The sequence below is a fragment of the Ips typographus genome, linkage group LG2, assembly GCF_016097725.1.
Source record: "Ips typographus isolate SLU linkage group LG2, UJ_Ityp_2.0, whole genome shotgun sequence".
NCBI classification, from domain to species: domain Eukaryota; kingdom Metazoa; phylum Arthropoda; class Insecta; order Coleoptera; family Curculionidae; genus Ips; species Ips typographus.
The window spans coordinates 14,812,175-14,839,686 of NC_138423.1; the positions used below are offsets into that span (position 1 = coordinate 14,812,175).

The 27,512-nt window shown below is 34.2% G+C and overlaps 5 protein-coding genes across 6 annotated transcripts; 1 reads left to right on the plus strand and 4 right to left on the minus strand.

Moving 5' to 3' along the window:
- Window positions 1–1,655: 1,655 nt before the first annotated feature.
- LOC145724468 (lysosomal alpha-mannosidase-like) lies at window positions 1,656–6,661 on the minus strand. The gene is made up of 16 exons (XM_081972760.1): window positions 6,410–6,661; window positions 6,275–6,356; window positions 6,040–6,225; window positions 5,784–5,986; window positions 5,592–5,731; window positions 5,406–5,539; window positions 5,149–5,356; window positions 4,853–5,043; window positions 4,611–4,795; window positions 4,357–4,556; window positions 3,872–4,176; window positions 3,531–3,816; window positions 2,389–2,521; window positions 2,222–2,343; window positions 2,014–2,169; window positions 1,656–1,956 (listed from the first exon to the last, which is right to left on the minus strand). Exons 1-16 carry the CDS (start codon window positions 6,621–6,623, stop codon window positions 1,750–1,752), a joined length of 2,952 nt encoding a protein of 983 aa, XP_081828886.1. The 5' UTR covers window positions 6,624–6,661; the 3' UTR covers window positions 1,656–1,749.
- Window positions 6,662–7,354: 693 nt separating this feature from the next.
- On the minus strand, window positions 7,355–14,389 carry LOC145724467 (lysosomal alpha-mannosidase-like). Its single transcript, XM_081972759.1, has 16 exons — window positions 14,176–14,389; window positions 11,120–11,201; window positions 10,794–10,979; window positions 10,530–10,735; window positions 10,340–10,476; window positions 10,154–10,287; window positions 9,897–10,104; window positions 9,627–9,832; window positions 9,377–9,570; window positions 8,922–9,124; window positions 8,548–8,870; window positions 8,209–8,494; window positions 8,021–8,150; window positions 7,848–7,969; window positions 7,650–7,799; window positions 7,355–7,581 (listed from the first exon to the last, which is right to left on the minus strand). The coding sequence occupies exons 1-16, from the start codon at window positions 14,372–14,374 to the stop codon at window positions 7,381–7,383; spliced, it is 2,967 nt and encodes a 988-aa protein (XP_081828885.1). The 5' UTR covers window positions 14,375–14,389; the 3' UTR covers window positions 7,355–7,380.
- Window positions 14,390–14,620: 231 nt separating this feature from the next.
- On the minus strand, window positions 14,621–22,820 carry LOC145724233 (lysosomal alpha-mannosidase-like). The gene is made up of 16 exons (XM_081972387.1): window positions 22,595–22,820; window positions 21,020–21,101; window positions 20,773–20,958; window positions 20,506–20,711; window positions 20,319–20,455; window positions 20,019–20,152; window positions 19,758–19,965; window positions 19,499–19,704; window positions 19,179–19,372; window positions 18,926–19,128; window positions 18,548–18,870; window positions 18,209–18,494; window positions 18,016–18,151; window positions 15,111–15,232; window positions 14,898–15,047; window positions 14,621–14,843 (listed from the first exon to the last, which is right to left on the minus strand). Exons 1-16 carry the CDS (start codon window positions 22,791–22,793, stop codon window positions 14,643–14,645), a joined length of 2,973 nt encoding a protein of 990 aa, XP_081828513.1. The 5' UTR covers window positions 22,794–22,820; the 3' UTR covers window positions 14,621–14,642.
- Window positions 22,821–24,203: 1,383 nt separating this feature from the next.
- On the minus strand, window positions 24,204–24,974 carry LOC145724624 (uncharacterized). The gene has a single exon (XM_081972981.1). The coding sequence runs from the start codon at window positions 24,972–24,974 to the stop codon at window positions 24,204–24,206; it is 771 nt and encodes a 256-aa protein (XP_081829107.1).
- Window positions 24,975–25,123: 149 nt separating this feature from the next.
- LOC145724234 (endocuticle structural glycoprotein SgAbd-2-like) lies at window positions 25,124–26,591 on the plus strand. Of its 2 annotated transcripts, none has more exons than XM_081972388.1 (3): window positions 25,124–25,264; window positions 25,936–26,054; window positions 26,239–26,591. In XM_081972388.1, exons 1-3 carry the CDS (start codon window positions 25,175–25,177, stop codon window positions 26,543–26,545), a joined length of 516 nt encoding a protein of 171 aa, XP_081828514.1. In that variant the 5' UTR covers window positions 25,124–25,174; the 3' UTR covers window positions 26,546–26,591. The 2 variants fall into 2 exon arrangements, with proteins under 2 accessions (XP_081828514.1, XP_081828515.1); XM_081972389.1 differs by lacking the exon at window positions 25,124–25,264 and adding an exon at window positions 25,331–25,787.
- Window positions 26,592–27,512: the final 921 nt, after the last annotated feature.

Consider the following 27,512-nt stretch of genomic DNA (forward strand, 5'->3'; position numbering starts at 1 on the left):
TCCAGAAAATTACCGGAAACTTTCTGAAAAATATTGTATACCTAACCTCAACACTTCAAAATAATATGGATTTTTAAAAAAATATTATTTATAAATTTATTATCCCTTCTGGACAACACATTACCGGTATAAAAGCTTTAATCTTTCGGTAGCGTGACATTTCTACTATGTATACAGTATACAGGGTGATCAAAAGAAAATTTCAAGGGCTACAAATTGGTATATTGAAAAACCCTATAATTGTCAAAATAACCGAGTTTTTGACAATACAATGGAGTAGTTTACAGAGTGATTCAATGAATTTTTAACATCCTTGTAACTTGTTTAATTTTTAGTGTATAAAAAAAATACCAAATATTAATCTTGTAGATATTTGCATATACTTTATTCCTAGATAATCAATGTACAGGGTGTCCCAAATTTGAGCACAACACACAATTATATTTTTTTTTGCTCTAGCAGCCTTACTTTAATTACCCGCCTCAAAAGCAGAAATTCCCAATTTGAGCGAAATTTTGGTGCACTTTTCCAGAAAATCGTTCCTAACTCACTTATTTGAAACACCCTGTATAAACACATCATATAACAAAAGAAAGATAATAAATGGAGCTATCACGTGACGTTGAGTGGGCACGGCAAAGTTGTCCCGTTTAGCCGCTAAAGGGCGTCAAACTTGACTGTCGTTTTCTGCAGTTTTTGCTCAATATCTCAGGAACGTTTCAGGTTAGAGGTCTGAAATTGAATACCACAGATGTACCTCGATGGGATGCAACTTTTACCTTCTATACACTTTTTTGGTACCATGCACCGTTTAACCTTGAAAAATTAAGAACTAGAATTGTCAAGAACTTTCAAGTGTGACACCTTCTGATTTTTTTCAGAAAAATTTTTATTTTGAAAATTAACCTCAACTGCCTAAATACCTTCAGGTTAATTTTGTCATTTTGTCAAAATGTCATTTTGCAAGGGTGTCACGCCCTAAAGTATCAAAATTGACATAATTTCAAGGTCATCTCCGAAACGGTGCCAGTTAGAGCAAAATGAATGTCAGATTTTTGTTCCCCAGGTTCAAATTAGTTAAAAAAATCACTCTAATTAAGGAAAATCCAAAATGGTCGCCATTAGTATAGTAGGCCCAAAAATCCCTAATTTAGATTAAATTTTCATACACTTAAAAAAAAAATTGTGAAAATTTTTATTTTCAAAATTAACCTCAACTGCCCGAATACCTTCAAGTTACTAGTACAAAAATGTAAAAAACTAATTATTTTGAAATTTTCCAATTTTTCCGGAAAATAACCGAAAATTTTCTGGAAAAATTTCCATAAATTTAATTTTTCGGAAATTTTACATCCCTGAAGCGAACTAACAGATGGCACAATTGGTTCTCACTCTCTATCGTTGAGTTATTATGTATACTTTTGAAATTTTCATTCCTGTATACACTTTAGTTTAAAATTTGCTAAAAACCACTAATAGTGTCAATTCTATTCGAGTTTCTTGGATCTGTGGCAACCCTTTCATTTATAGAAAACTTAAGTAAGAAGCCTAGAATCAGAAGATGCATTGTGCAGTGTTACCAATACGTACTAATCGTCGTTGTAAATGTGATGGAACAGAAATTAGATAAGGAAAAAAGTAGGGTTAAAACACCGTTTAGTCTGCACAGTTTTCTACAATATATTTTAATTAGCTGCTCAAAAATGTCGCATGACTTAGAAATATTCAACTAAAACCAACAGAATAATTCTAATTTCTCTCCTTCAATGTAACAATAAAAGTTCTAATATCCATGGGTTTCAATTCAACCTCGTTTGCTTTAAGACTTCCATGTTCACTGTTCACGGTTGTAGCAAATCCAGTGTAGCTCCAATCATATAAACTGTCTTCTAATGGTCTGTTAGCCGAAAGAGTAGTTTCGACTACATCTTCAACTGTAAAATCGGCAAATAACTCCTAAAATATGTAAAAACATTTAAATAAAATGTATGTCATTATGTTTCATTGTATTACAGTCAACTCAATAGTGACAACTTCTGACAAATTTATATCTTCCGATTCTTCTAGAAAGTGTTCAAACCTCAGAATATGAGTGGAGTTGTTCCATGGTTCCAAAGTCAGGATATTTACGTTTGGAGTAATGGACAATTCAGGATTTAATGCTGAGTACTGAAAGTTCTATTTAATTTTAGGTTTTTTGTATGAAGTAAAAACTACTCACAGTTTTTGCAATTAGTTGTTGCAAATCAGTTTCGGAGATATCGGCAGCGTTTCCGAAACCGATCCAGGGTTGAAGCAGTTTTTCCTGAGCTAATATTCTCTCTTGAGCTGCTACGCTAACTTCTGCAAAATTTGTGTAAGAGTTGAAGTGAATTCATTTCAATTTACCATCATTTGTCAGTTCAGTAGATCCTAAAATAAGGTAGTGCTGTCCTCTAGCCACCAGTCCTTGTCCGAACTCTTCTTCGTTTAACGCTTCTCCAACTCCTTTACCATCGTCATTTAGTATTCTTCTATGGACCTGCAGAGCAAATTGTGTTCAGTTATAGACCGAATTAACGTAAATATTTTTAATGTTAGTGTAACCGTAAGTTTGGGTCAACATTCATACGTTATTTAAATGTTATGTAAGGCAAGTAAATGTAATGCCCATTAAATGGTTCATAAGCAATTCTTTTTTTACTTTTTCATAATATTTTCCAACCTTAAACCTCCATTCAAAATACATAGGCTAGGAACATTTTCCTTTAGAATTACGTAGACCTCTTAAATGAACTATAGTTTCACAAAATGGTAAACAAATTAAATCACCCTGTAACCTTCAATTTAACCTGATTATGGGATGTGGAGTGAATACTGTCAAATTTAGACATAAATCCAGTCAGAGTTCTCTTAAATCTTTACGATAAAGCTACACAGGGTGGTCAAAGGAAGATCTTAAGGCCCACAAATTTATTAATATATTGAAACACAATCTGAATACTGTCTGATTCTAGAAAGTTGACCACCACGTGATCAAAGAAAAGAAACTGGTGTAAGTTATCACAGAGTACTAGTACTACTTTAGGACAATCGATTAATCTCAGAAATACGTGTGTCTTAATTTGTAAGAATTGCCTTTGTCATAAACTTTCAATATCACAACCTAACTAATATCAACTGTAAAATGGAAACTATCATTGACACTTTAATCTGTTCGAATTTTGACTATTAAGTCAGTTTTTAAATTGTCATCTTAATTTAAATAGTTCTAGTAAATGTACCAGCTCATAAGCTTAAACACTTTAATATCTAGTTTGTGCTTCAAAAACCAGTTTGAAAGTTCTGATATTTGATCAAGATTTGTAATTTTCTACGAAGATTTAAACAGATCTAGACCAATTGTGTTGTAAACTTGCAGTTTTACTTTGAAAGCTTACATACATAGGAAGTTATTTTTGGAAATCAAAGATTCTGACAAAAATGGAGTTTTTTTGATATTCAGTCTCTTCTCTCTTATATCTCCCGATTATCTTAAATTAAAGTCTTACCATTAGTTCAATTTGTCCTTCATTCAAACTGGTACCTCCCTGAGATCTGTCATTCAAAACAGAAACCCTCAATTTATCTTCTTCATCTTTAACCGTTATTTTTGAGGTTATCGGATAGTAATTGCTAGAAATGGGTTCTTTGTTGACATTATAGTCGAATGTAGGTCTGTAATTTAACACTCGTTGGATCATTTCACGTCCGTTTGAATCTGTATAAAACGTTTTCTCGTTGTGAAAGTTCTTCACTTCAAACCTGGAAATAACCTCTTTTCCCTTGTTATCAGACCTGGAACAACTTCAATCAGTGAAACCCAATAACAAGCAAAATCAATTTAGTGTACGTGTCAATTGGTCCAACCATCCAGTCAAACTCAATGTAATTGAAAGTTCCTTTGTAAACTCGTATTACTTGGGTGATCCAATCGTTAAAGTTCTGCTGAACTTCCTCGACAACGTCCCCAAGGTATCGTCGTACAATAGTGGCGTTTTCAATCATTTGAGCGGTGTCAGAAGGTTTAAAAATGTACGCACCAGAACCGTCTCTGCTAATGTAAAATCCAAAGTTTTGAGAAATGTCCAAGGTTTTTCCATTCATTGTCACTGATTTAAGAAGATTGGTAGTTTCGTCCAGTTCGAAACCAACAGTCTAAAAAAATGTTCTTACTAAATTCAATTGAAAAGTCAATGTTACCAAACAAGTTGAATACAGGGTTAATTTTTAAAATTTAAGGTTTATAAAGATCCAAATTTTAAACTAAAAGTTAACTTATTTTGCCAACTGACATAATTTTTGACTTGACACATAAAACTGAGACACTTTGAATACCTCATCTCCAAACTTGAATACGTCGCTACCGCCAGACTTGTTAACCTCACTAGTAACTTTATTAACTAAATAAGTTTGTATCCCTAATGGAGGAATTTGATTGGCAATAAACACAAGTTCTGACTTGGCAGGCTCAGCTCCATCAATTTGCACATACAAAAATGAGGAAATGGCGTCCACAACATCACTTTTCACTTCACCTACAACCTACAACTCAAAACGCTTTTGTCAAGGCAATTTTCCACAAAACTAACCATTTGGACCAGTAACTGAATAAGAACCTTCTTGGACTGGAATACGAACAACGTGATTCACAGACCAAGCCAAAGGATTGTAGATCACCACTACAAACTGTTCAGATGTTTGGGACACTGTGCATATGGACATATTGGCCAGAAGACAGGACGATAGTTCTGGCAAGTCAGTTTCAAGCAGTTGTCTTTACAAAAATAAAATACAATTTTGGATTGTTTAGTCAGGGATAAACTAGCTATACTCGATCAATTTGGTGAAAGTTTGCTCCGCCTCGTTCACACCTGCGGCTAGCATTTTCAAGTAGTCGTTGGTCACGTGCTGCTTTTCCGTTCCTGTGATTGCGTCGTGGTGCTGGACTACTCCGCTGGCTTGTTTCAGTTTAATGTTGGTTAATCCTTCGGATTGAGTGAGAGAGTTCAGTTGGTTAGCAACCTGTTCAAATAAAAAAAAAGAGCTAAACCAGTAAAGACAAGTGAGAAATAAATAAGTTGCAATACTTGCTGCAATTAAGTTTTTTTAATAATAATAAAAATTCACCTGTAAAATATTATGACTGACTCTTTCAAACAACTTAAAGCTAGGCCTGGACGTAAAATATCCAACCCAAAAGGTATCATCGTCATTGCTGTAGGGCAAAAAATCGTCAATTGTAAGTGTCATGTCAGGCTGGGCATCATACACAGCTTGCAAATAACACGAAGGAGTGGAATACACAATTTTTATATCTGAATTATTCTGGAAAGCTCTGGAAAAACGTCAATAATCAACAATAATCCATTCCTGATCGTGCTTACTTGATAAGTCGATCAGAATTTTCATAATTGATATCTGCCGCCTGATGATAAAAATCTCCACCCATTGTGATAATCATGTTGTTCGTTTTGTAGTAATTTGCGTAGTTTTTGACTATTTCGGCAAAACTGGCAACCTGCAACAATTTGATCAAGAGGGTGATCACATAGAATCACAATTTGGTTAACCTTGCTGTCTAGATTGTATCCGCCATCATTAGGATTATCATTGATAGCGTCATCCGTGCACAGCAAGTCAAAGCAGAACCCATCCGGTGTGTGGTATGTTCTTTCAGAACCAAAAGCTCCTCCATAGATCACTCCTGCAGCTATATTTTTACTAATTACCATGCAATTCCTGTTAGATCTGGTAGGACGTACAGTTTGCACTAGGTTTCCACAAGAAATCCATGTTTTTTTGAGCTTTCCTAACTTTGCGGTCATTTTGGTCAAGTCTTCCAAAGAAAATCCCATCAAAACCCATTTTTAACATTAAAGAACCATGTTCTCGAGTATGCCCAAATGGATCAATTTGCCAGGCGATGGTAGGTTGGCCACAAGTTCCTAAAGTATCGGTAAGAATTCTGGAATGCCGTTTATTGATGGGTGCACTATAATGTAATAGTGGATTAATTACTTGAATCCCCAAGTGAACTGATTGATGGTAGCCTGGTAGTTGACGCAAGCCTCATCATTCATGCTCCAAGCTCCGTTAACGAGCTCAATTTGACCGTTTTCCACCAGTTTTTTGAATTTAGCTTTGATCACTTCGTCCTGATTTTCCCACCACATCCAGAAAAATGCTGTTTCCACTTGAATAAATCTAGTTAAAGAAGCTTAGTTCTACTCTAGATCACCAAAGCTCATTATACCTTCTGTCTGGGAATCCATCCAAGGCATTGGCAACACTGGACATGATATACTGAACACCAACATGGGCAATGGAGTTATTTACTAAAAAGCATCTAATGAGTGGTTTAACTGTATACAAGTAGGAGTTTACATACATCCCCAATAATATTGGTCTACAGTTTTAAGCCAACCAACGTCATCATGGGAGTGATGGATCAAGTGGACGTTGATCTTGTCAGGATCTAGGTCGTGGCACTTGGTGCAGCTTCTGCTTAAAGTATCTTGAACTTCAGGGATGTAAAGCCCTAATGCTGGAAATGTAATAAACCATAATGCTAAAAGAACAAGTTGGAGTTTTGGAGCATCCATTTTGGTGTCCAACTTGATTGATAGTGTTTGTATGACTGAAAAGTAGCACAATCAATTTGATTCTAATTGATTATTTTTTTAGATTGTATTTGAAGTGGTGGATGAGAAGGAAATCATAACAATTCAAATGCACTTTAATCATCTAAGTAATTTAATGTAAAAAGAGATAACGTTTTTTGCATCACGTGTTTATTAAACCACCTTAAGTGGTCACAATTCGAAAACAAGTCAATGACGCATTAATTTCTTTAAATCTACCAAACCTTTAAATAATGGCATTTTACTTCGTGCAAAGTCTTAATAAGTGTACAGGAAATCTTATGAAAGAGCTAAAGTATCCTTGTGGTTGCATCATCAATACAAAGTTTGTTATGAAAATAACGCATATTAGCAAGACAAACACCCGGAAGCGTTGGAAATTTAGATTATCCACTAAGATCAGTGGTTTCAACAAAAAAAATCAACGGAAAGTGCACATGTGCAACATCAGCCTAAGTCGTAGTCTGTGATTGGTCAGAAAACAGCTGCCTTTAACTTACAGCTGTTTTTTGACCTAGCAGTGTTTTGATTTACTCAAATGTTGCATTATTTGAATACTTCACATAAAAGACTACCAACTATACAGAAAATCAACGAAAAATAGGACGCAACAATGTAACCAACAAATAAATGTTTTGAATGTTACATTTGTCTCTTTATTTGTCACATTCAAAACAGAAATAAAACCCCTATTAAGGTATTCTCAAGTTTATTGGCCTCATTCTTTAGAAAGCTTTACAATAAACGTCCTAATATCCATAGGTTCCAAAGTGACACTAGTACCGCTCAATGACCCTTTGCGGGTTTTATAAGAAGCTTCGTAACTCCAGTCGTATCTAGACTGAAAAGAATCCAATCTTCTGTTAGCCCCCAAAGTGGTTTCTACAACTTCAGACACTTTGAATGTCGCAAAGAGTTCCTGTCAAATAGTAACGTAATTTGTCATCTCCCACACTTAATTAAAAAGTAATTTTTGCCATAACTTACATTCAAATCTATGGTAACTGAGGTGGAAAGCTCTGGATCATCGTTCTTCTCCAAGATGTGCTCAAGTCTTAAAATGTACGTGGAGTCTGTCCAAGGTTCTAGGGTTAGGACGTTGACATTTTTAGGCAAACTGGCTTTCAATGCTGAAAACTGTAAAAAAGTAGTTGTTTTGTTCACTTAATCTGCACTTTAACTCACCTCAGTTCTTAAAAGCTTCTCAACGTCTTCGGAGGGGAGTTTGGATGCATCTCCAACTCCTACCCAAGGTTGGAGGAGTTTTTTATGAGCTAGAATTCGTTCCTGAGTCGTCACAATATTACCTGCAACTTGTTTTAAATATAACTATCCAAAACGACTTTAAATTAACTAACCAGTTAATCCCGAACTAGGACCCAGAATCAGAAAATGTTGTCCTCTAGCCACTACTCCCTGATTGAACTCTGTTTCATTTAAGGCCTCTTCCACCCCCTTATTGTCATCTTTAACCAATCTCCTGTGCACCTAATTCAGTACAAAACCAACCCTAACCACAAAACTAACAATTTTAGCAAAACCTTACCATTAGCTCCAATTGTCCTTCATCCAAACTGCTACCACCTTGTGATCTTTCGTTCAGTATAGATACTTGCAAGTTCTGTTCTTGGTCTTTAATGGAAATTTTTGAGGTAACCGGGTAATAATTGCTCGCTATTGGTTCAATAGAACTGTTGTAGCTGTAGGTAGGTCTGTAGTTCAATTTTCTTTCAATCATTTCCCTCACGTTGGAATCTGTGTAGAAGGTTTGATTGTTTTTGAAGTTGTCAACGGTGAATCTTGAGATGATTTCGATTCCATTATAGTCAGATCTGAAATAGTTTGGTGTAAAAATTGTTTCTGTTTACGTGAACGTTATTCTTACATATCCAAGGGTCCTACAAGCCAATCAAACTCAATATAATTGGATCCATCCTTGTACACTCTAATAATCTGAGTAATCCAGTCGTTGACTCTTTGCTGGACTTCATCCACCACATTTCCTTGAGTTCTGCTGATAATCGTGGGGTTATCAAAAGGTATAGCAACTCCTTCTGGTCTAAATAAATATGCACCAGATGGGTCATTGTCATCAGTCCCATTCGAGGCTTGATAGTGCATGAATTGTTGGGTAATTTCCACTATAACGCCATTCATGGTCACAGATTTTAGTAAGTTGGTGGACTCGTCAATTTCAAATCCCACAACCTAATTGAAATAATTTGTACCCTCAACTAGAAGCAAACTGTGAGTAATTACCTCGTTACCAAACTTTAGGATGTCAGTTAGGTTCTGGTGGTTTTCATTGACTTGAAAGTTCTTCTGGACAAGGTAAGATTTTATACCTAGTGGAGGCACTTCAGAAGCGATGAACACCAATTCTTTTTTAGCTGGTTTTACATTGTTTAGGGTTACGTAAGCAAAGTCTGAGATTGGAGTTACAATATCAGAGGAAATTTCTCCTGTAAATGAAGAGCTTTTGTTACATCAATTCCCTGTTCAAAAAATGTTTGGAATAACGGTATACATGACCTTTTAACTGACCAAAAGATTTTACTTGTATAATTATCTGCATTAAGATATATTGACATAATTTTCAGTTAATCTTACACGTTTGAAAGAGGTTTGTAAACTAATTGAGAAGAACCTGGACCGGACAGCACAGCAAAGGGTTCAGGTTCCTGTCCTAGATGGAAGTAATCGTTAATACCAACCTTCATGCCCACGTACTGTATAAGAATCTCCTTCAACTGGAAGACGGATAGCTTGGTTGATCACCCAAGATAGCGGATTGTAAATCACAACCACAAACTCATCAGCTGACTGGGTGGTTGAACATATACTAACATTGGCCAAAAGACAGGAAGACAGTTCGACTGACGCTGCCAACTCTATATCTAGCAGCTTGCTGCACACAACCAAAAATTAGTTTGCTATCCAGATCTAGAAAGTACTAACTGTTACCCAATTAGAGTGGTAAAGTCCGATTCAGCATTTTTAATAGCCTTGGACAAGATTTTGGTATAGTCATTAGAAACGTGTTGTTTGGCAGTTCCAGTAACTGAATCATGATGCTGGGCGACTCCTACAGCTTCTCTAAGAGCGTTAACAGAGTTAAGATCTACTGTCTCACCATTTGCTAAAGCAATAGAGTTTAACTGTTTTGCTATCTAAAACATAAAACATGTAATTTTTTTGGTTAACTTACCGAAAACTGCATCTCGGCTACTATACCTGTAGAGTATTCAAAGTGATTCTCTCCAATCTTTTGTAGTTTGGTCTTGAGGTAAAATATCCAGCCCAATAACTATGATCAGCACTCCCGTAAGGAAAGAAATCATCAGTTTTGACTTGCAATTCTGGCTGAGACTCGTACACAGATTTAAGGTAACAAGATGGAGTGGAGTAAAGCAACTTAATCTGTTCATCATCTTGGAAAGCTCTGAAAAATTCACATGCAACTTAAAGCATCAAGTTTAGAGAAATCATACTTGATAAGTTTGTCAGAGTTTTCGAAATTTATTTCGGCAGCCTGATACTGAAAATCTCCCCCCATTGGGACGATTATGTGATTGGTCTTGAAGTAGGACTGAAAAGTTCTAATTCTATTGGCAAAATCTGAAACCTGTAATAAATGGAAATTTTGAGTGAGAGTTAGTCAAAAAATTATGACTAACCTTTGTCACCACATTGTACTCATCTTCATTGGCATCGTCAATAATATTGTCATTTTCACAAAGAATATCAAAGCAAAATCCACTAGGTGGATAGTAAGTGTCTTCTGGAGTGATTCCCCCATAGATTATACTGGTTTCTGTACAAGGATAATAATAATTTATTGTTACATATTGACTATGAATTACACACCATCGTTTGCACTTGTTTGCCACAAAAAATCAAAATTTGAGTACATCTTCCTCATATGACGATCGTTGTTGTCCAATCTCGAAAAAATCAACCCATCAAACCCCAACTTCCACAAAATAGACGCGTGCTCTCTACTATGACCAAATGGGTCGATTTGCCAGCCGAATGTTGGATTGCCACACTCGCCCAACGTCTCATTCAAAATCCTTTTTGAAGAAATATGAATGAAACTCCAGTGAACCTGGTAAAAAAGTCAGAACCAACCTGAAACCCCAAGTAAATTGGTCAATGACGGACAAATAGTTGACGCAGGCCTCGTCATTCATTGACCATCCGCCGTTGATGATTTCCAGCTGTCCTCGTTCAACTAAGGTCTTGAATTTTTGTCTCATTTCTTCGGATTCGTGAGTCCACCATTTGTAAAAAAATGCAGTTTCTACTTGGATAAATCTATGAGAAACAATAATGTTTAAACCTGAAGTGTGGTTTGATTGCAAATTGCTTTATAGAGCCTTTTTGAATAACTTTTATATATTCCATCTCTCATAGTGATGAATGATCACGAAGAGACAGGAAAAGCATTTACTTACCTTCTTTCTGGATGATCCCATAAAGCACGAACCACAGAGTTTAGGATGTTTTCGACCGCTATGTTAGCTATATCTTTCCTTACTGAAATTAAATTAAATGAACTCTTTATAGATTAATTTAAGCACAATTTTTTTTACAAACAAAAATATTAATTGACTAGTTAAGACAATTTAACCTTAAAATAATTACTGTAATACAACTGTCCTAATTGTAAATAACATTACATTTAGGACAGTTGTCTCATTTATTAACACAAGTTAGCAAATACATTGGTGACTAGAGGCAGTGAACCAAAGTGGTTTATCAATTACTTTACTTTTTTCAATTCAATTACTAATTACTTTTTTGCTATTTTCGTGAGGATTCCAAAGGTTTTCCAGTTTTTACCTTACGGACATCATCAGACATAAATCTGTCACTTACACATAAAGTAACCAGACCGTAACCAAATTTCTCTTTTACAAATAATACGCAAGATCATAATTTTTGACATGTAGGTAAACTAAAATTACCTTTCTTATTGGACCGCTCTGTATATTGTTGCGCAATCTAGAATTTACACTTTTACACATATATAAAGTCTATTTTTGTATGAAAAAGAAAACATATATAAATATACACAAACAAAGATTAAGTTGAAAACCAAGCCAATTCAACTTAAAGAAGACTTTAACGAAGAAGAAGCCAATTCAACTTAAAGAAAACTTAAAGAAGACTGACTTTTTTTCAATTGTATCGGAAGACTTTAGTATTGAAAATTGACTTGTAGACACAGAAAACTACTTTTTTGCTCACTCAAACTCAAACTCAAACACAGATTTGCATTTGAAGTAAGTTTTCATAATTTGATAGACACATTTCAATATTTTAGTATTGAAAATAGTCTTAAATACAGGATATCGACATTAGGTTTATGAAAATAGACTTGAAGACAAACTTTCAAGTTTTTTACTTTGTTTTTCATTTTCTTAGAACTTTGGAACATTTTTAGTGCTTTAAAACTGCTTACAGCTTGAAAAATAGAGTTTCAAGTATATCTTCATCAAGTTTTTAACATTAGCAGACTTAAAAAACAATTTTTACATTCTCCATAGCTTTAAAAATGTCATTTAAGCTTTGTCACTATTAAATTGACTTCTAGACATATCAGTGCTAAAAATTCGAGCATTTCTTAAAAATCTATACAGTTTTCAGTACTTTAAGATTGTATTGAGCCTGAAAAATCGAGTTTCAAGACTATCTTCACAAAGTTTTTGAATTATTAGGCCAGAAAGTCAGTTTGTACATCGTTCATAGTTTTGAAACTGTCATTTCAATCTTCTTCACTTGAAATTGACTTCTACACTCATCGGTACAAAAGTTGGAGCATTTCTAAGAAATTTGGCCTGTTTTAGTGCGTTTCAAACTCGTCAGAATGGAAAGTAAACAATTTTGACACTAAATGCTACGATATTAGTCTTCAAAACTACTTTTTAGAATGAATTAGTCCGAAATTTTAGTTTGGGGTGTTTCAACTATGTAATTGAACTCTATAGACTTGAAAACTCAACTTTTAGACAATTTTTAGTACTAAAAAATTAGTTTTATGCGCAGCAATTTTGATCTTGATTTCCGGACTGTTTTAGTGCTTGAAATCCAGTTTCAGACACTCGACAATGGATTGCAGTCTGAAGAAACGAATTTTGTTGTCAATATCAAGTTTTTAGACTATTCAGTTCAAATTTAGACTCACAAGTCTTGAACGTTTAGTTTTACACTACCTATAGAATAAAAAATTGAACGCCAGTAAAACTAAGTTCCTGTGTTTTTGACTATGCCAAAAATTAACTTGTAAACCTCCCAGATGACCAGATTTAAATCCTTCTAAACCATTTTAAAGTAAAAGATACAATAACTCAGGTAGACAGTGTTAATTGCCCCAGACTGGCAATAAACTCATTAAGTAGATATACAGGGTGGATTTATTATCACGCAAGCTTAAATTTGCTGTTTCACTTTTTTACGATTTAATTTCTGGACACTCTGTAAAAAAACGGTGCCTAGGATTGAAGTCCAGGGTGTTCAAAAGTTTAGTTTAAACGATCAAAATTGTTCAAACATACCTAAAACCGTAAAAAAGCTATTCAAATTTTTACAGGGTGTTCAATTAGAAAAAGTGGTGTTTTCCTGTGTTAAGCTTTCGCTGAAAATAAGTACCAGTGCACCAAGCTTACTCTTGCTTGAGGCACTCTGTATAATTATGTTTATAAAGAGGAAACACTCTACAGGGCGTCCTGGAAGACCTGTAAAAATAGAGCTCTCTAAATTTCAGCTTTAAAAATCGTGTTTTTTGTCATAATTCTCTGAGACCGTTGAAGCAATTTTGATCAAATTGGGTACAAGTACTTATGAAATTGATACTCATTACTTTAGGAAAGTAACTTTTGTCTAAACTGTCTAGTAACGTGTTGTGTTACATGAAAGTTGGTTTTCTTGTGAAAGGGATGATAATAAAGATTTTTTTTGTAGGTGGTGTCTGGACACTCTGGACACAGAGAAGTTTCATAAGTATTTGTTCCAAATTTGATCAAAATTGGTTCAATTTTGATGGGCCATTGAATGGTGAATTATTGACACTTAAAACTGGAACACCCTGTATAAAAATAATAGAAGAAGAACAGTCAGTGTTGATTTTGAATTATTGAATTGATACTGTATTAACAGTTTCAGATAAGACTAGTACTTCCACCTCCAGATAAATTTATTTTTAAAATCATTTCTAGTAACATGATAGAATTAACCAAAAGTAGCATCCGATTTCACCGTTTCTATAGAAATTATCTTTGGAATTGTTTATGATATAGTATCCAGGTGCTTAGACTATTTCAAAATCAATGGGTACGTTCACCCGACGTCAGCCGCTTAGAAGTTAAGTAAGCAGTCCTCCTTAGCTTGCTATGGCTGCTTACTCAGCATACCAATATTTCAAAAAGTCGCTTATGCTTAACAGTTTTGTGTATTAGATATTTTTTATTTATGAACACTCTAACAGCAACAAACAAAATTCTCAACTTACATCCGTAATAGTACTGATCAACAGTCTTAAGCCATCCAACATCATCGTGAGAATGATGGATTAAGTGAACATTAATCTTGTCTGGATCAGTTTCGGGACACTGGACACAACTGTTGAACACATCTTTAACGTCCACACTGTAACTTAGTACCGTCAAAATAACGGCGCTTAACACGAGAAGTACTTTTGTGACACTCATATTTGACTAAAATGATAATGAGGAACGGTTTGATAAAGCTATAAATTGTTTTGTTATCGATTTAATTTGAAGTGGTTTCCAGTGTTGCTTTCTATGATTAAATAAGATTTTAAAAACTGATTTATACGTGACATGATCAGAATGTAAGGAAACTGGATTTTTGTAGTTTTTCAGAAATTGATTTAAGAAAAATCTTATTCTGTCAACATTCAATTTTACACCCACATACAAGAAAAGCAACTTAAGTTCATTTCATTTTATTTATTATTTAAGAATTAGACAGTTTAACAATAAAAGTCTTAATATCCATGGGTTCCAAAGTGACGCTAGTACCATCCAACGACGATTTACGTGTTTTATAGCTTGATTGGTAAGTCCAGTCATATCTGGACTGGAAGGAATCCAATTTTCGGTTAGCCCCCAAAGTGGTTTCGACCACTTCAGACACTTTAAAGTTCAAAAACAGCTCCTACGAAACATTCACAAATTCAAACTATTTTTGAGGATTCAGTGAAGGACTTACAGCCAAATCAATGGTGGTTGAGGCAGACAGTGTGGAATCCTCATTTTTCTCCAAAATATGCTCGAGTCTTAGTATGTAACTTGAGTCGGTCCATGGTTCCAAAGTTAAGATGTTGAGGTTTTCAGGCAAACTTGATTTTAGAGATGAGTACTAATTTCGCAAATATAAGTAACGCGTAAATAAATAATTTAGTTTTACTGGTGGACTACATACAGTAGATTCCAAAAGTGTTTTAGTAACTTCTTCGGGTACGTTGTCAGCTTTGGCTACTCCAATCCAGGGTTGTAACAGTTTCTTTTGTGCCAGAATTCGTTCTTGGGTTGTTGTACTATGACCTGTAATAAAGCATCAAACATTTGTTTAAACTAGCAAACTACACCATTTACATATTTAATTTAGAAAGCATTAGTTGAATTTTAGAAACCATGTGATGGATTTTAGAAATATCACTTGTATTTCGGAAACGGTAAATTCAATATTATAATAATAACTTTGATTTTAGAAATTGCAAATACTTTAGAATAGTTTCTTGAATTTCAGAAAAGATCAGTCGGATTTTTGACACGATTATTTGTAATTTGGAAAATTAAAGTTGTATATCAGAAATCTTCATACTAACATTTGTCAAAGGTAATTGTGCAGTCATTGTTACAAAGTTATTAAAAGTTTTAGCAAATGAAGATATGCCAGTTTGGATGTAAATTTTGTATTCTTTGACAAAGTTATTCTTGTTGGCGTTTTGTAACTCGTAATTGTTACTACATATAGAACAATTCGCTGATATTAAATTAAAAAAATGGACTAATAAACACACAGAAACATAATAAAATTCTGAAATTGAAATAACTTTTTTCAAAATACACGTGACAAATTCTGAAATTAAAATAACTATTCTAATATCCAACAGACCTTTTCTGAAATACAAGAAACTAATCTGAAATCCAACTCACGCTTTCTGAAATCAAATTTACGATACTGAAATACAATTTGTAAGTTCTGAGATGCAACTTATATTTTCTAAAATCCAAGTGATATTTTCTAAACTACCTGTGTAAATGGTGTAGTACTTTAAGAGAAAACGATGACGAAAAGAAAAATAAAACAAAAACACGAATAAGGCACAAATCAAGCAATAATTATAAAGTGCAGATTAATCCAGTCAAAAGTCGACAAAAATAAGCGCAAGAAGGAAGAATATATTAAAACCTGCAAAATAAAACCTCCAGAAAATGGCTGATAAGTTAACCTGAAATAAGTATTTCTTACTCTAAAATAAATGTAAAAAAAATTACCAGTGTTGCCAATCTTTAAATGCAAAAATGTACCCAAAAATTAAAAAAAAAACAAGTTAAGGTCACATCTGTTGAAAATCCTGCTCATAGAGCTCTAAAAAACATTTAACAGATTGTACTAGTTTTAAAAAAGTTTTGTCATTTTATAGCTCTATGGCAAAGATTTTGATAGTTTCCAAGTTTATGGCAGACGCTGCAAATAAACAGATATACGTCACGACTGTCCAATTTCTATTCATGAACCTAGTATAACAGTACTAGTTTTATAGATTCATGTGTATTTGACAGCAACCAACATTTTTTACCACCGTCAGTTTAAAATGGACGTATTTCCTGTCAAAATTTAAGTTATGAGCCTCTAAAGGACATTTTTTACATTTAACACTATTTTAATCTCTTTTCAAGTGATTGTTTGAGTTTAATTGCTTTATAGGTTCGATTTTGCCAGTTGACAGGTTTGTAACAGATTAAATGTCAAAGAACTGTCAAATTTGTATTCATAGACCTATGAACAAGCATTACATATGATTTGTACTGTATTGCCTTTAAGCATTGTTTTATAGTTTGATAGCTTCATGGAATTGTATTTGACAGTTACCACTATTGCGACAGATGGAAATATATCCACAATATACAGTTACATGTCGAAACTACCAAAAAATAACTCATGAAACTATAAAATTATAATTAGAAATATTATTATAGGATTTAAGCTGACTGTATTGCTTTTAAGTAAATTTTCCAAGTTTCCAAGTTAAAATAAATATCTTGAACAGATACACTTCACGACTGTTCAATTCCTACTCACAAACCTATAAACAACAAAGTATATTTGACAGTTGCCAACATTGTGACAGAAATAGATGTGTTACCTGTCAAAATTTAAGTTAGAAAGCTAAAAAATGCATTTAACGTAGTTTAACACTAAAGTAAAAGCATTTCAAGTGATTTTTTTAGTTTAATAGCTTTATAGATCCGAGTTTGCCAGTTGACATGTCTGTAACAGATTAAATTTGGACCCAAACATACATTTGTATGTCAAAATTGTATTAATAGACCTTAAATATGATTTGTACTGATCGTATTGCCTTTAAGCAGTATTTTATAGTTTGATAGCTTCATGGAGTTGTATTTGACAGAAGAGCCTGTGGCAGAGCCGTGCAAGCTACTGAAATAAAGTAGCTAACTACAGCTACAAGCTACATTGATATTCTATTATTCAAGTTACAATTTGGATAGCTACTTTCTGAAAAAAAGGTAAAGCTACAAAGTAACTCAAGACTAAAGATCCTAATTGGTTTAATATAGTTACTTTTTAAGTTACTTGTTACAAATTATAGTATAATACAGAGTGACCCAGGGGTGGGTAATTAGTCCATAACTATTTTGCTAGTCATTCTATGGAACCATTTGGGTCACTCTGTATGTAATATTTGTGTAAATTGAATCTTTTAAAATTGTTATGTATTGTCTTATTGTGTTAAAGTATACAAGTCGAAATAAAAAAACTTGAATAATGTAGGTTTATGAATATTAATGCCAAAATACAGAAAGCTACAGCTACTTATTTGAAAAAGTAATTAGAATACAAACTACCCAAATTGTAGCTGAATTAGTAGCTAGTAGCCCGGTTCAGTTTTGACTAACTGTTCCTCTTAAATGTATTAACACTGGTTTAAAAAAAAATTAAAAGTTTCCCGAAATATCAAATTTGGTTTAAATTCCCCAGAGTTGAGGAATTTTTTCTGGACCTGGCAACACTGACCGTAACAATTCTTTTAGTGCTCGATCACTCATGAACAGTTGGAGAATTTAAGACTCTTTACCTTCACTTGTTACTCCAGACAAGGGCCCAAGAATCAAATAGTGCTGCCCTCTGGCGACTATACCTTGGTCGAACTCAGTTTCATTCAGGGCTTCGCCCACACCTTTCTTGTCATCTTTCAGTAACCTTCTATGCACCTAAAGGCAACTAATCATAGTAACAATTTTTATAAGAACCTTAAGAAGCAAACCAACCATCAGTTCGAGTTGTCCCTCATCTAAACTAGTTCCAGCTTGAGATCTTTCATTCAAAATTGACACTTGCAAGTTTTGCTCTTGGTCTTTAATAGAAATTTTTGAGGTTACCGGATAGTAATTACTTGCTACTGGCTCTAAACTAGAGTCGTAAGTGTATGTGGGTCTATAGTTCAGTTTTCTTTGCATCATTTCTCTTCCGTTTGAGTCGGTGTAGAAGGTTTGGTTGTTTTTAAAGTCATCCACTGTAAACCGGGATACTATTTCCATGCCACTACCATCAGAACTGGAATCAAAAAATTAGTTCATCTCTGTGTTGTTAGTATATTTGGAACATACACATCAATTGGTCCTACGAGCCAATCAAACTCAATGTAATTAAAACCATCTTTGTATACTCTGATAATTTGGGTAATCCAGTCGTTGATTTTTTGTTGAACTTCGTCCACGACTTCTCCTTGAACCTTGGAGACTATAATGGGGTTGTCAAAGGGGATGGCAACTCCTTCAGGTCTAAAAATGTACGCTCCTGAGATATCGCTGTCGTCTGTACCGTTTGAAGAAGTGTAGTGCATGAATTGTTGAGTTACAGCCACAGTTAGACCGTTCATAGTCACTGATTTCAGTAGATTAGTGGTTTCATCAATTTCAAAACCAACCACCTACAAAAAACAGCCAATTAACTTTTGATAAAAGGGGTGAAGCGGGATTGATTACCTCGTTTCCAAATTTAAGGGTGTCAGCCACATTCTGTTGAATTTCTTCATTGTCTCCGTTTTTCTTGACACTGAAAGCCTTCACACCTAAAGGTGGTATATCAGAGGCGACAAAAACCAGTTCCTTCAGTGCTGGTCGCTCGTTTTCCAGTTCAACGTAAGTAAAATTAGAAATTGGGGTTAATACATCACTGACAACCTCTCCTAAAACCAACATGGACTTTTCCTAAAGGTGCAGAAATATTAAAACAAACCTTGAGAGCCTTGAATTGTGTAGGAATCGGCTTCAACTGGCAGACGAATAGCTTGGTTGACCTTCCAAGATAATGGGTTGTAAACCACAACCAAAAATTCATCAGCTGATTGGGTGGTGGAGCAAATGCTCATGTTGGCCAAAAGGCAAGAAGTGAGTTCAGTGGATGCTGCTATATCAATGTCCAGAAGATTCCTGTAATATAAAGATTAATAATGTCACGAATTATATTATAGTCTAGAGTTTTGCAATGAGAAATCCTAGCTTTAGTAGCTATTTCACTTATGATTATTTTGGAAAAATCTATTTAGTTTTCCTCACCCAACTAAAGTAGTAAAGTTGGATTCAGCTATCTTAATTGCCTTGGACAATATTTTGGTGTAATCATCTGAAACGTGTTGTTTTGCAGTTCCAGTGATTGAGTCGTGATGTTGAGCTACCCCAATAGCTTCCCTTATACTTTTAATGGACTCCAAGTTTACAGTTTTGCCTTTAGCTAGAGAGATTGAGTTCAGTTGCTTGGCAATCTGAAAGTATTTAAATAATTTCCTGTTAACCTGGTGAGGAAGGCAACTAATACTTGAAGTGTGTTAAGGGTGATCCTTTCCAGTCTCTTATAGTTTTGTCTGGAGGTGAAGTAACCAGCCCAGTAACCATGATCACCACTACCATAAGGGAAAAAGTCGTCAGTTTTTATTTCTAGCGTTGGCTGAGCTTCGTATAAAGCTTTTAGGTAGCAAGTAGGTGTTGAATACACTAGCTTAACTTCTTCATTGTTTTCGAAAGCTCTAGAAGTTATTTTTTTAAATACAGTTCCTATGGAAAAACGTCAGGCTTTTACTTGATCAACTTGTCAGAGTTTTCGAAATTAACTTCGGCAGCTTGGTATTGAAAATCTCCACCCATTGTTACGAAGATGTGATTGGTTTTGAACCATTTCGAGTAATCCTTCATTCTGTTGGAAAAGTCTTCAGCCTGTTGACATAATTAAGGAATATTGGAATTTGAATGCAGGTGGATTAGATCTGAATTTGTTGGAAACACTACTCATTAATGTAATGTCCTCAACGTGTTCAGGCTAATCAGATGTAACTTCTGAAGATTAGTCCTGAAAACTGTTGAAAATTATGTCTTAACTTACTTTAGCTGGAGCATTGTAAGTTTCTTCATCAGGATCGTCCACAATATTGTCATCTCCACATTCAATATCAAAACAAAATCCACTTGGTGGATAATAGATCGCGTCGGGTGTAATTCCTCCATAAATTACACTATCCTCTATTTACTCAGTTAATTAATACAAAATCTTGGGTCAAATATCTACTTACCATTGTTAGCACTAGTTTGCCATAAAAAGTCCAAACTTCCTCTGTCTTTCCTCAAATCCCGTTCGTTTTGATCCAACCGGGAGAAAATCAACCCATCAAATCCCATCCTCCATAAAATGGACGAATGTTCTCTACTGTGACCAAATGGATCGATTTGCCAGCCAAAAGTTGGGTTTCCACACTCGCCCAAGGATTCATTCAAAATTCTTCATCGCAAAAATTAATCAGAAACTGACACTTTAAAGGTAAGTTTTTCTTAAAACTTACCTAAACCCCCAAGTGAACTGGTCAATAACCGACAAATAGTTGACACAGCCCTCATCATTCATCGACCATCCACCGTTGATTATTTCAATCTGACCGTTTTCAACCAGAGTCTTGAATTTGTTTTGCATATCTTCGTTTTGGTGGATCCACCATTTGTAGAAGAATGCTGTTTCGACTTGAATGAATCTTATGAAGCAAAATTAAATAAATAATCGTTAGGAATAGTCGGTTTAGATTTGAGTCTTACTTTCGGTCTGGATGATCCCATAACGCTCTAACCACTGAATTAAGTATGTTCTCCACAGCAATATTAGCAATATCTTTTCGTACTAAAATAAAAAAACTGTTTGTGTCAACACTTTTGTTTTTCTACGACTGTTTAATAATTTGTTAATTACCCACTAGTTTGGAGTAATAAGTCATTATTCCTATATCTGTGTGCTATTACTTACTCGATAATTATAATTTATAACTTTCTCTTCGTGAGTAATAGCTATTATTACATGCGCGTTGAATAATATACTATTAACTACAATATGTATTTAAAGAGCTTAATGTTTGGGGTTTGAAAAAGTTTTTTATATCAAAACTTACGTCCTGTACCGTCTGTGCTCACAATAATCGAAGTTCGACCAAATCGATCCAAAAGGATTTTGAAAATTAAAATACCTGTAGAATAAAACCGAGAGAAAAGAAATGAATATCGTTAATACTCACCCATGTTTTCCTGCCATCGATTTCATAACAAAATACAATGAAACAAACCATATTTAATCTCATCTCCATTAGAGCAGTTAAATCGAAAACGGCATTAATTAGTAGACGACAGAAATACTAGATTATACAACGAGCATATGTAATAATAATAGTTACGCACGAAGATAAAGTTTTCATCGAGTGAGTAATAGCCATTACGTGCGTGTAGAATACTATCCTTTTTGAAAACTCTCCTGTGGAAAGTATTCAGGAAAACACAAATGAAGGCCGCATTTGTTTTCACGCTCCATGGAGCGACTAGGGCGTTTTTGACGTCACAATGACGTAATTTGACAGTTGATCAAAGTATGGTTTTGCTAACTGTCGTCATCGTGACGTCAAAAACACTCTGCTCGCTCCATACTCCGGCCAATAAAATCTGCTGTTAAAGTGACAAAGCTGTCACTTGCTAAATTTGACAAATGAACGTTTGTAAACGTTGCCTTCTTCAAAGTTACGTCACTCCATTTTACTTTGAGTTTTGCTATACATGGGTGTTATTCAAAAGCAGTGAGTAATAAGCATATTATTAAACAGTCATAGAAAAAGATTATTATGAATATCAATAATTATTTCGATAAATAAAATAGTTCTAGAGAATACTAACATGCATAGTTTGCAATTATTTTTCACTACAGGGTGATTAAAAAAAAAGTGGCAAATGTAACATAGTTTTTTTTTAAGTGGAACATTCCATTTTTTAATATATTTCTAGGTTTGATGTGGGATTCTAAAATTTGGTTGTTAATAACATTATTCAGGTATGGTATGATTAGAAGAAAAAACTGTTAAAAAATAAGGAGTGAAACAAAGATGGCAACCAACTTCGTAAGTGACAAAACAATTGTGACGTCCGGCGTCAGTGGGTCACATGACCACTTTATCAAAAAGTTGGTGTGACAACTGTCCAATTGCATCACATCGGCTTTACCAGACTGGCACATGACATTTATGTCGTTCGTCCTCATTTTTGACTAGCTTATTACTCCAAATGATTTATCTCTTCTTGGTATGTTATTCATTGCATTTGATTATATAACCTACAACTATAATGATCGAAACTTACACCCATAATAATACTGATCAACAGTCTTCAACCATCCAACATCGTCGTGAGAATGATGGATCAAATGCACATTTATCTTGTTCGGATCAGTTTCGGCACATTTCACGCAACTGTTTAGCACATCTCTAACGTCAACACTGTAGCAAAACACTGCCGATAAGCTTATGCCTATCAGAAAAAGTACTTTTGTCATATCCATGTCAGTGAAAATTGACTAAGCAAAGCGCTGTTTTTCTTGGTATTTAAAGCTTTCGAAGATGCACTTTGTAGTAATGATTATTTTGATAAAAGCGTAAAGTGTGAGGTTATCAGTTGTGAAGTGTTTAAAAAATCATTACAAAATGTTGCTTTTAACGATCGATGCAGTCGAACAATTTGATTTAATGGATAATTGGTTGGTAGATTTATGAATATTTTAAATATTTCCTGTTTGTAGTTTCGTGACTAAAAATAGAATAAAATGCAAAATAAACTCTCAAAGGTGCAATTTAGATTCAGTTCATTACCACATTATTTAATAATAATAGTAATAAATGTGTAAAAACCGACTTTTTTGCATAATACAGCTTATTAATTATACTGGCTACAATTTGAGTCATGTCACAATTGAGCCCTGTACATGTACAGGGTGTCATTATAAACGGCCGCCCCTTTATTTTTTTAGATTGTACAAAAAAAAATGTTTATACAAAAGTTGTAGAATCTGTTCTAAAGATTTGAACGCAACTTACTTGATATATACAGGATGTCCCAAAAAAAAGTGACAGAACAAACTTTTGTTTTTTTATATGGAACATCTGGTATATTTTTCAACTGTTAAATAGACCACTTCGAGACAATTTCAACAATATATGGTTTGTTTTCTCAAAAAATGATAAAAAGCAAAGGATTTAGACTCTGTATTGAATTGAATGGTGGTCATTTCCAGCATTTACGGTCTTACCAAAATTATTTTTCAATTTGTTATATTTTTTTAAATATACATATAGTTTTAGATTCGAAAATAGTAATAATAATAAATTTCTCTTGTCAGTAAAAGACTCAAGACGGAGGTAAATAACACAGTATAAATGAATAATATTGAATTCATTTACTTACCATATATCGTTGAAATCGTCTCGAGGTGCTCTATTTAACAGTTGAAAAATATACCAGGTGTTCCATTTAAAAAAAACATAAGTATGATCTGTCCCACTTTTTTGGGAGACTCTGTATAATTCAAGTAAGTTGCGTTCAAATCTTTAGAACAAATCCTACAACTTTTGTATAAACATTTTTTTTTCTAAAATCATAAACAAAAAAGTTAAAGGGTGGGCCGTTTATAATGAGACACCCTGTACTCGAATGCTTTTTTTATAAAATTGTACAAAAAAGTACACTTTTTTAATGATCTTACGTGCAAAAAAGATGTACTTTCTGTACTTGTTGCATAAATAACAATTTTTTGTGTTTCTGTACTATATTTTATCTTATTTTGTTTTTTTTCGATTTGTTTTTACTTCTTTTCAAATCAAAATTTCTTTGATAAGCTTAAGAAGCTATAATAGATTAATCTCTCTCTCTCCAGTCGTTAGCTTCATGTTTGAAGCGTCGTGATCCTATGTTAGTCTCATGTTGTGTTTTTAGCAGATTCCCTCCATTCCTCTCTATATGAGATGCTTCTAATGCTGTCTTGGAAAGATTTTCCTGTAAACTGCTTCACCTGGTCCAGCCATCGTTTTGGAGAATGTCCTCTAGGTCGTGTTCCCTCTACCTTCCCTTGGACCATAAGTTTTTCGAGATTGTCATCTTTCCTCCTGCTGACATGTCCAAAATACTTGAGAATCAGTTGTTTGATTTTAGTTGACAATCTGACTTGGATGTTAAGTTCTTCGAGTATGGATACGTTAGTTCTGCAGTCTGTCCAGGGAATCCTCAGGGGTCTTCTCCAGACCAACATCTCCAACGCATCCAACTTGGCGATGTCTGTGGCTTTTAAGGTCCAGGATTCTGCTGCGTATAGCGCAATTGGAAAAACGAGGGTGTTTACTAATTTGCATTTTGTTGTGGTTGTTATATGCCGATCTTTCCAAATTTTGTTGAGTTTGGTCATGGCCGTTTTGGCAAGAGCTATCCTTCTTCTGATTTCTTGACTTGATCCGCCATTTCTGCTGATGTGGGCACCTAGATAAGTTATTTCCTCCACGTTCTTGACATCTTTAATATTAGGCATTTCTTCCATGCTGTGCGTGCAATCTATTAACATAAGTTTCGTTTTCTGACGGTTCAGTTGTAGACCGAACTCCAAGCTCACTCTCTCTACTCGCTCAATAAGACTCGACATTTCCTGCTCATCTTTGGCGATAAGTGTGGTGTCATCAGCGTAGCAGAGATTATCCATCCTTCTGCCACCTATGACAACTGCTCCTTCCCAGCCGTCCAAGGCTTTCCTTATGATTATTCTCCATATACGTTAAACAATAAGGGTGACAGAACACAACCCTGTCGTACACCACGTTCCACGTTGAAAGGTTCAGAGGTTCCATCCACCTTCATTAGTGTTATGTTATAGTTATATAGTTCTTTTAGTAGGTGAATCAGATGCCGCGGGGTCCCCATCTGCGACAGGACATCCCAAAGTCGTTTCCAGTTGACACAATCAAAAGCCTTGCTGTAATCCAGGAAACACAAGTATGCAGTTTTGCCATATTCTTTGGTTTTTTCAATGATTTGCCGCACATTAAACTCAGTTCTCTGTTCTTCAGTATTTATACCTGCTTTTCTAAGATTCTTTCTTCTTTGTACCATGTTCCAAGTTTCGTCGGTCATCCACTGTTTGTCTTTTACATTTGTTTGTGCGTTGAATTGCTGTAATACCCTTTCTTTAGAGTTTGTCTAATGCACAAATACAATACTAAAATAAGCTATTACAGACATAATTAATTCATTTCTGTCCAGCCCAGCTGCTATTTACACCTTATCAAAAAACACCAATCTACACAAACAAGCATCATTAATAACCCCAAATTTAAATAAAAAATTGTATTTCAAGTCTTTATAAATGTTGTTAATGTCTGATGCGATCCCATCTATAATTTGTCATATTCCCCACTATCTTTAACCAATAATGGTGTGTAATAGGTTTAAATTTTAATCCGTCTTTAGAAGCAATAGAAAGTTTAAAATGTGTCTGATACGCTCTGAACTAATTTGTGTAAGTGTTATTCAGTTTTATTTTTAAAAACCTATTACTTATCTTAACTTAGTAAACAGGTTTGTTTATGGAAAGTCCAACCTACTTTAGAATTACTTGACCTTAATTAGGCGATAAAGCCACTCAAAGGGTTTTTTTTCGCATTTAGGGACTTGCTTCCATGGTATTATTAATAATACCTACGACGTCATCCATAGTGAAAAATCAACCAGCAAAAACCTTGAAGTACTATACAGATTTGAGCCCGGATGGCAGTTATAAATATTCGTAAGTGTTTATGTCAGCTTTTTGTATATGTTAAGTGTACAAAACACCTGATTGTAATCTCAATTAGTGTCAACACAGACCGGAGCCAAAGGTTGTGTGAACTGAACCTTCAATTAAAAAAAAAAACAAAAGTTATCATAGAGTGCATATTATAACAAAAATACAATTGACACTTACAATTTAGGTTTGAAACCTCCAATAGAATTTACGCAGAACAGAGAGGCCAAATTGGAAAATCTGAAGCAAAAACTTTGCAAGTTGCTGGATCGTTTCAGTATGAATCCCCTGATGGAACTCCAATAGTTTTAACATACACGGCAGATGAAAATGGTTTTCGTCCTCAAGGTAACCACTTGCCCACGCCTCCGCCTATCCCTCCTCAAATTGCGAGAGCACTAAAGTGGATTGAAGAGCAGCAGAAGAAGAAACAGCAGCAAATCGCTTCAAACGATATTAAGGAAGAGTTTTTTAATCATGTAAAGTTGAGATGATTTTGTACACTACTTTTTAACTGCAATATAGACTTTGAATATTGAAGTGATGTTTAGTTTTGTTTTATAAGCTGAGTTTATAAACTCGCTTTGGAGATAATTAATCATATTGAATACCATTTTCAGTAGGCTTCCTTTATAAGGACCACCATTGCACCATCAAACAATAACGAGGAAGACACCGATGGATTTATTTGTTTCTTCATCAATTTACTTGCTAATCACATTCATTTGCTAATACTTTAATTTTATTTGTACTTTTACAAGTTTTTTTACACAACAATACAATATTTGGGCTTGAAAATTGACTTGAAACTCCAACATTTGACTAGATAGTAAATTTTCAAGTAATTCAGACACTTTTTGGCTTAAAAATTCACTTAGACCTGTAAAATTTGGCTCAATTGTTAATTTTCATGCAATTCAGAAATTTTTAGGCTTGAAACTCGAAAATTTTATTGGAAAGTCAGTTTACAGGTAATTTCACCAGTTTTAACAGAAAATTTACTTGAAACCTCAAAAATTGACTGGAAAGTCAGTTTACAAGTAATTCAGATATTTTTGGGCTGGAAAATTGACTTGAAACTCTAGAGTTTGAGTGGAAATTCAACTGTCAAGTAATACAGACACTTTTGGGCTTGAAAATTGCCTTGAAACTCTAAATTTTGAGTGGAAAATCAATTTTCAAATAATTCAGACACTTTCGAGCTTGAAAATTGACTTAAACTACAAAATTTGACTGAAAGATCAATTTTCAAGGGATTCGGACATTTTTAGGCTTAAAAATTCACTTAAACCTCCAAAATTTGGATAAAAAGTTAATTTTAATGTAATTCAGAAATTTTTAGGCTTGAAACACCAAAATTTTATTGGAAAGTCAGTTTACAGGTAATTTGACCAGTTTTGACAATTTTGAAAATCAGTTTTGAAAATTGACTTGAAACTTCAAAAGTTGACTGGAAAGTAA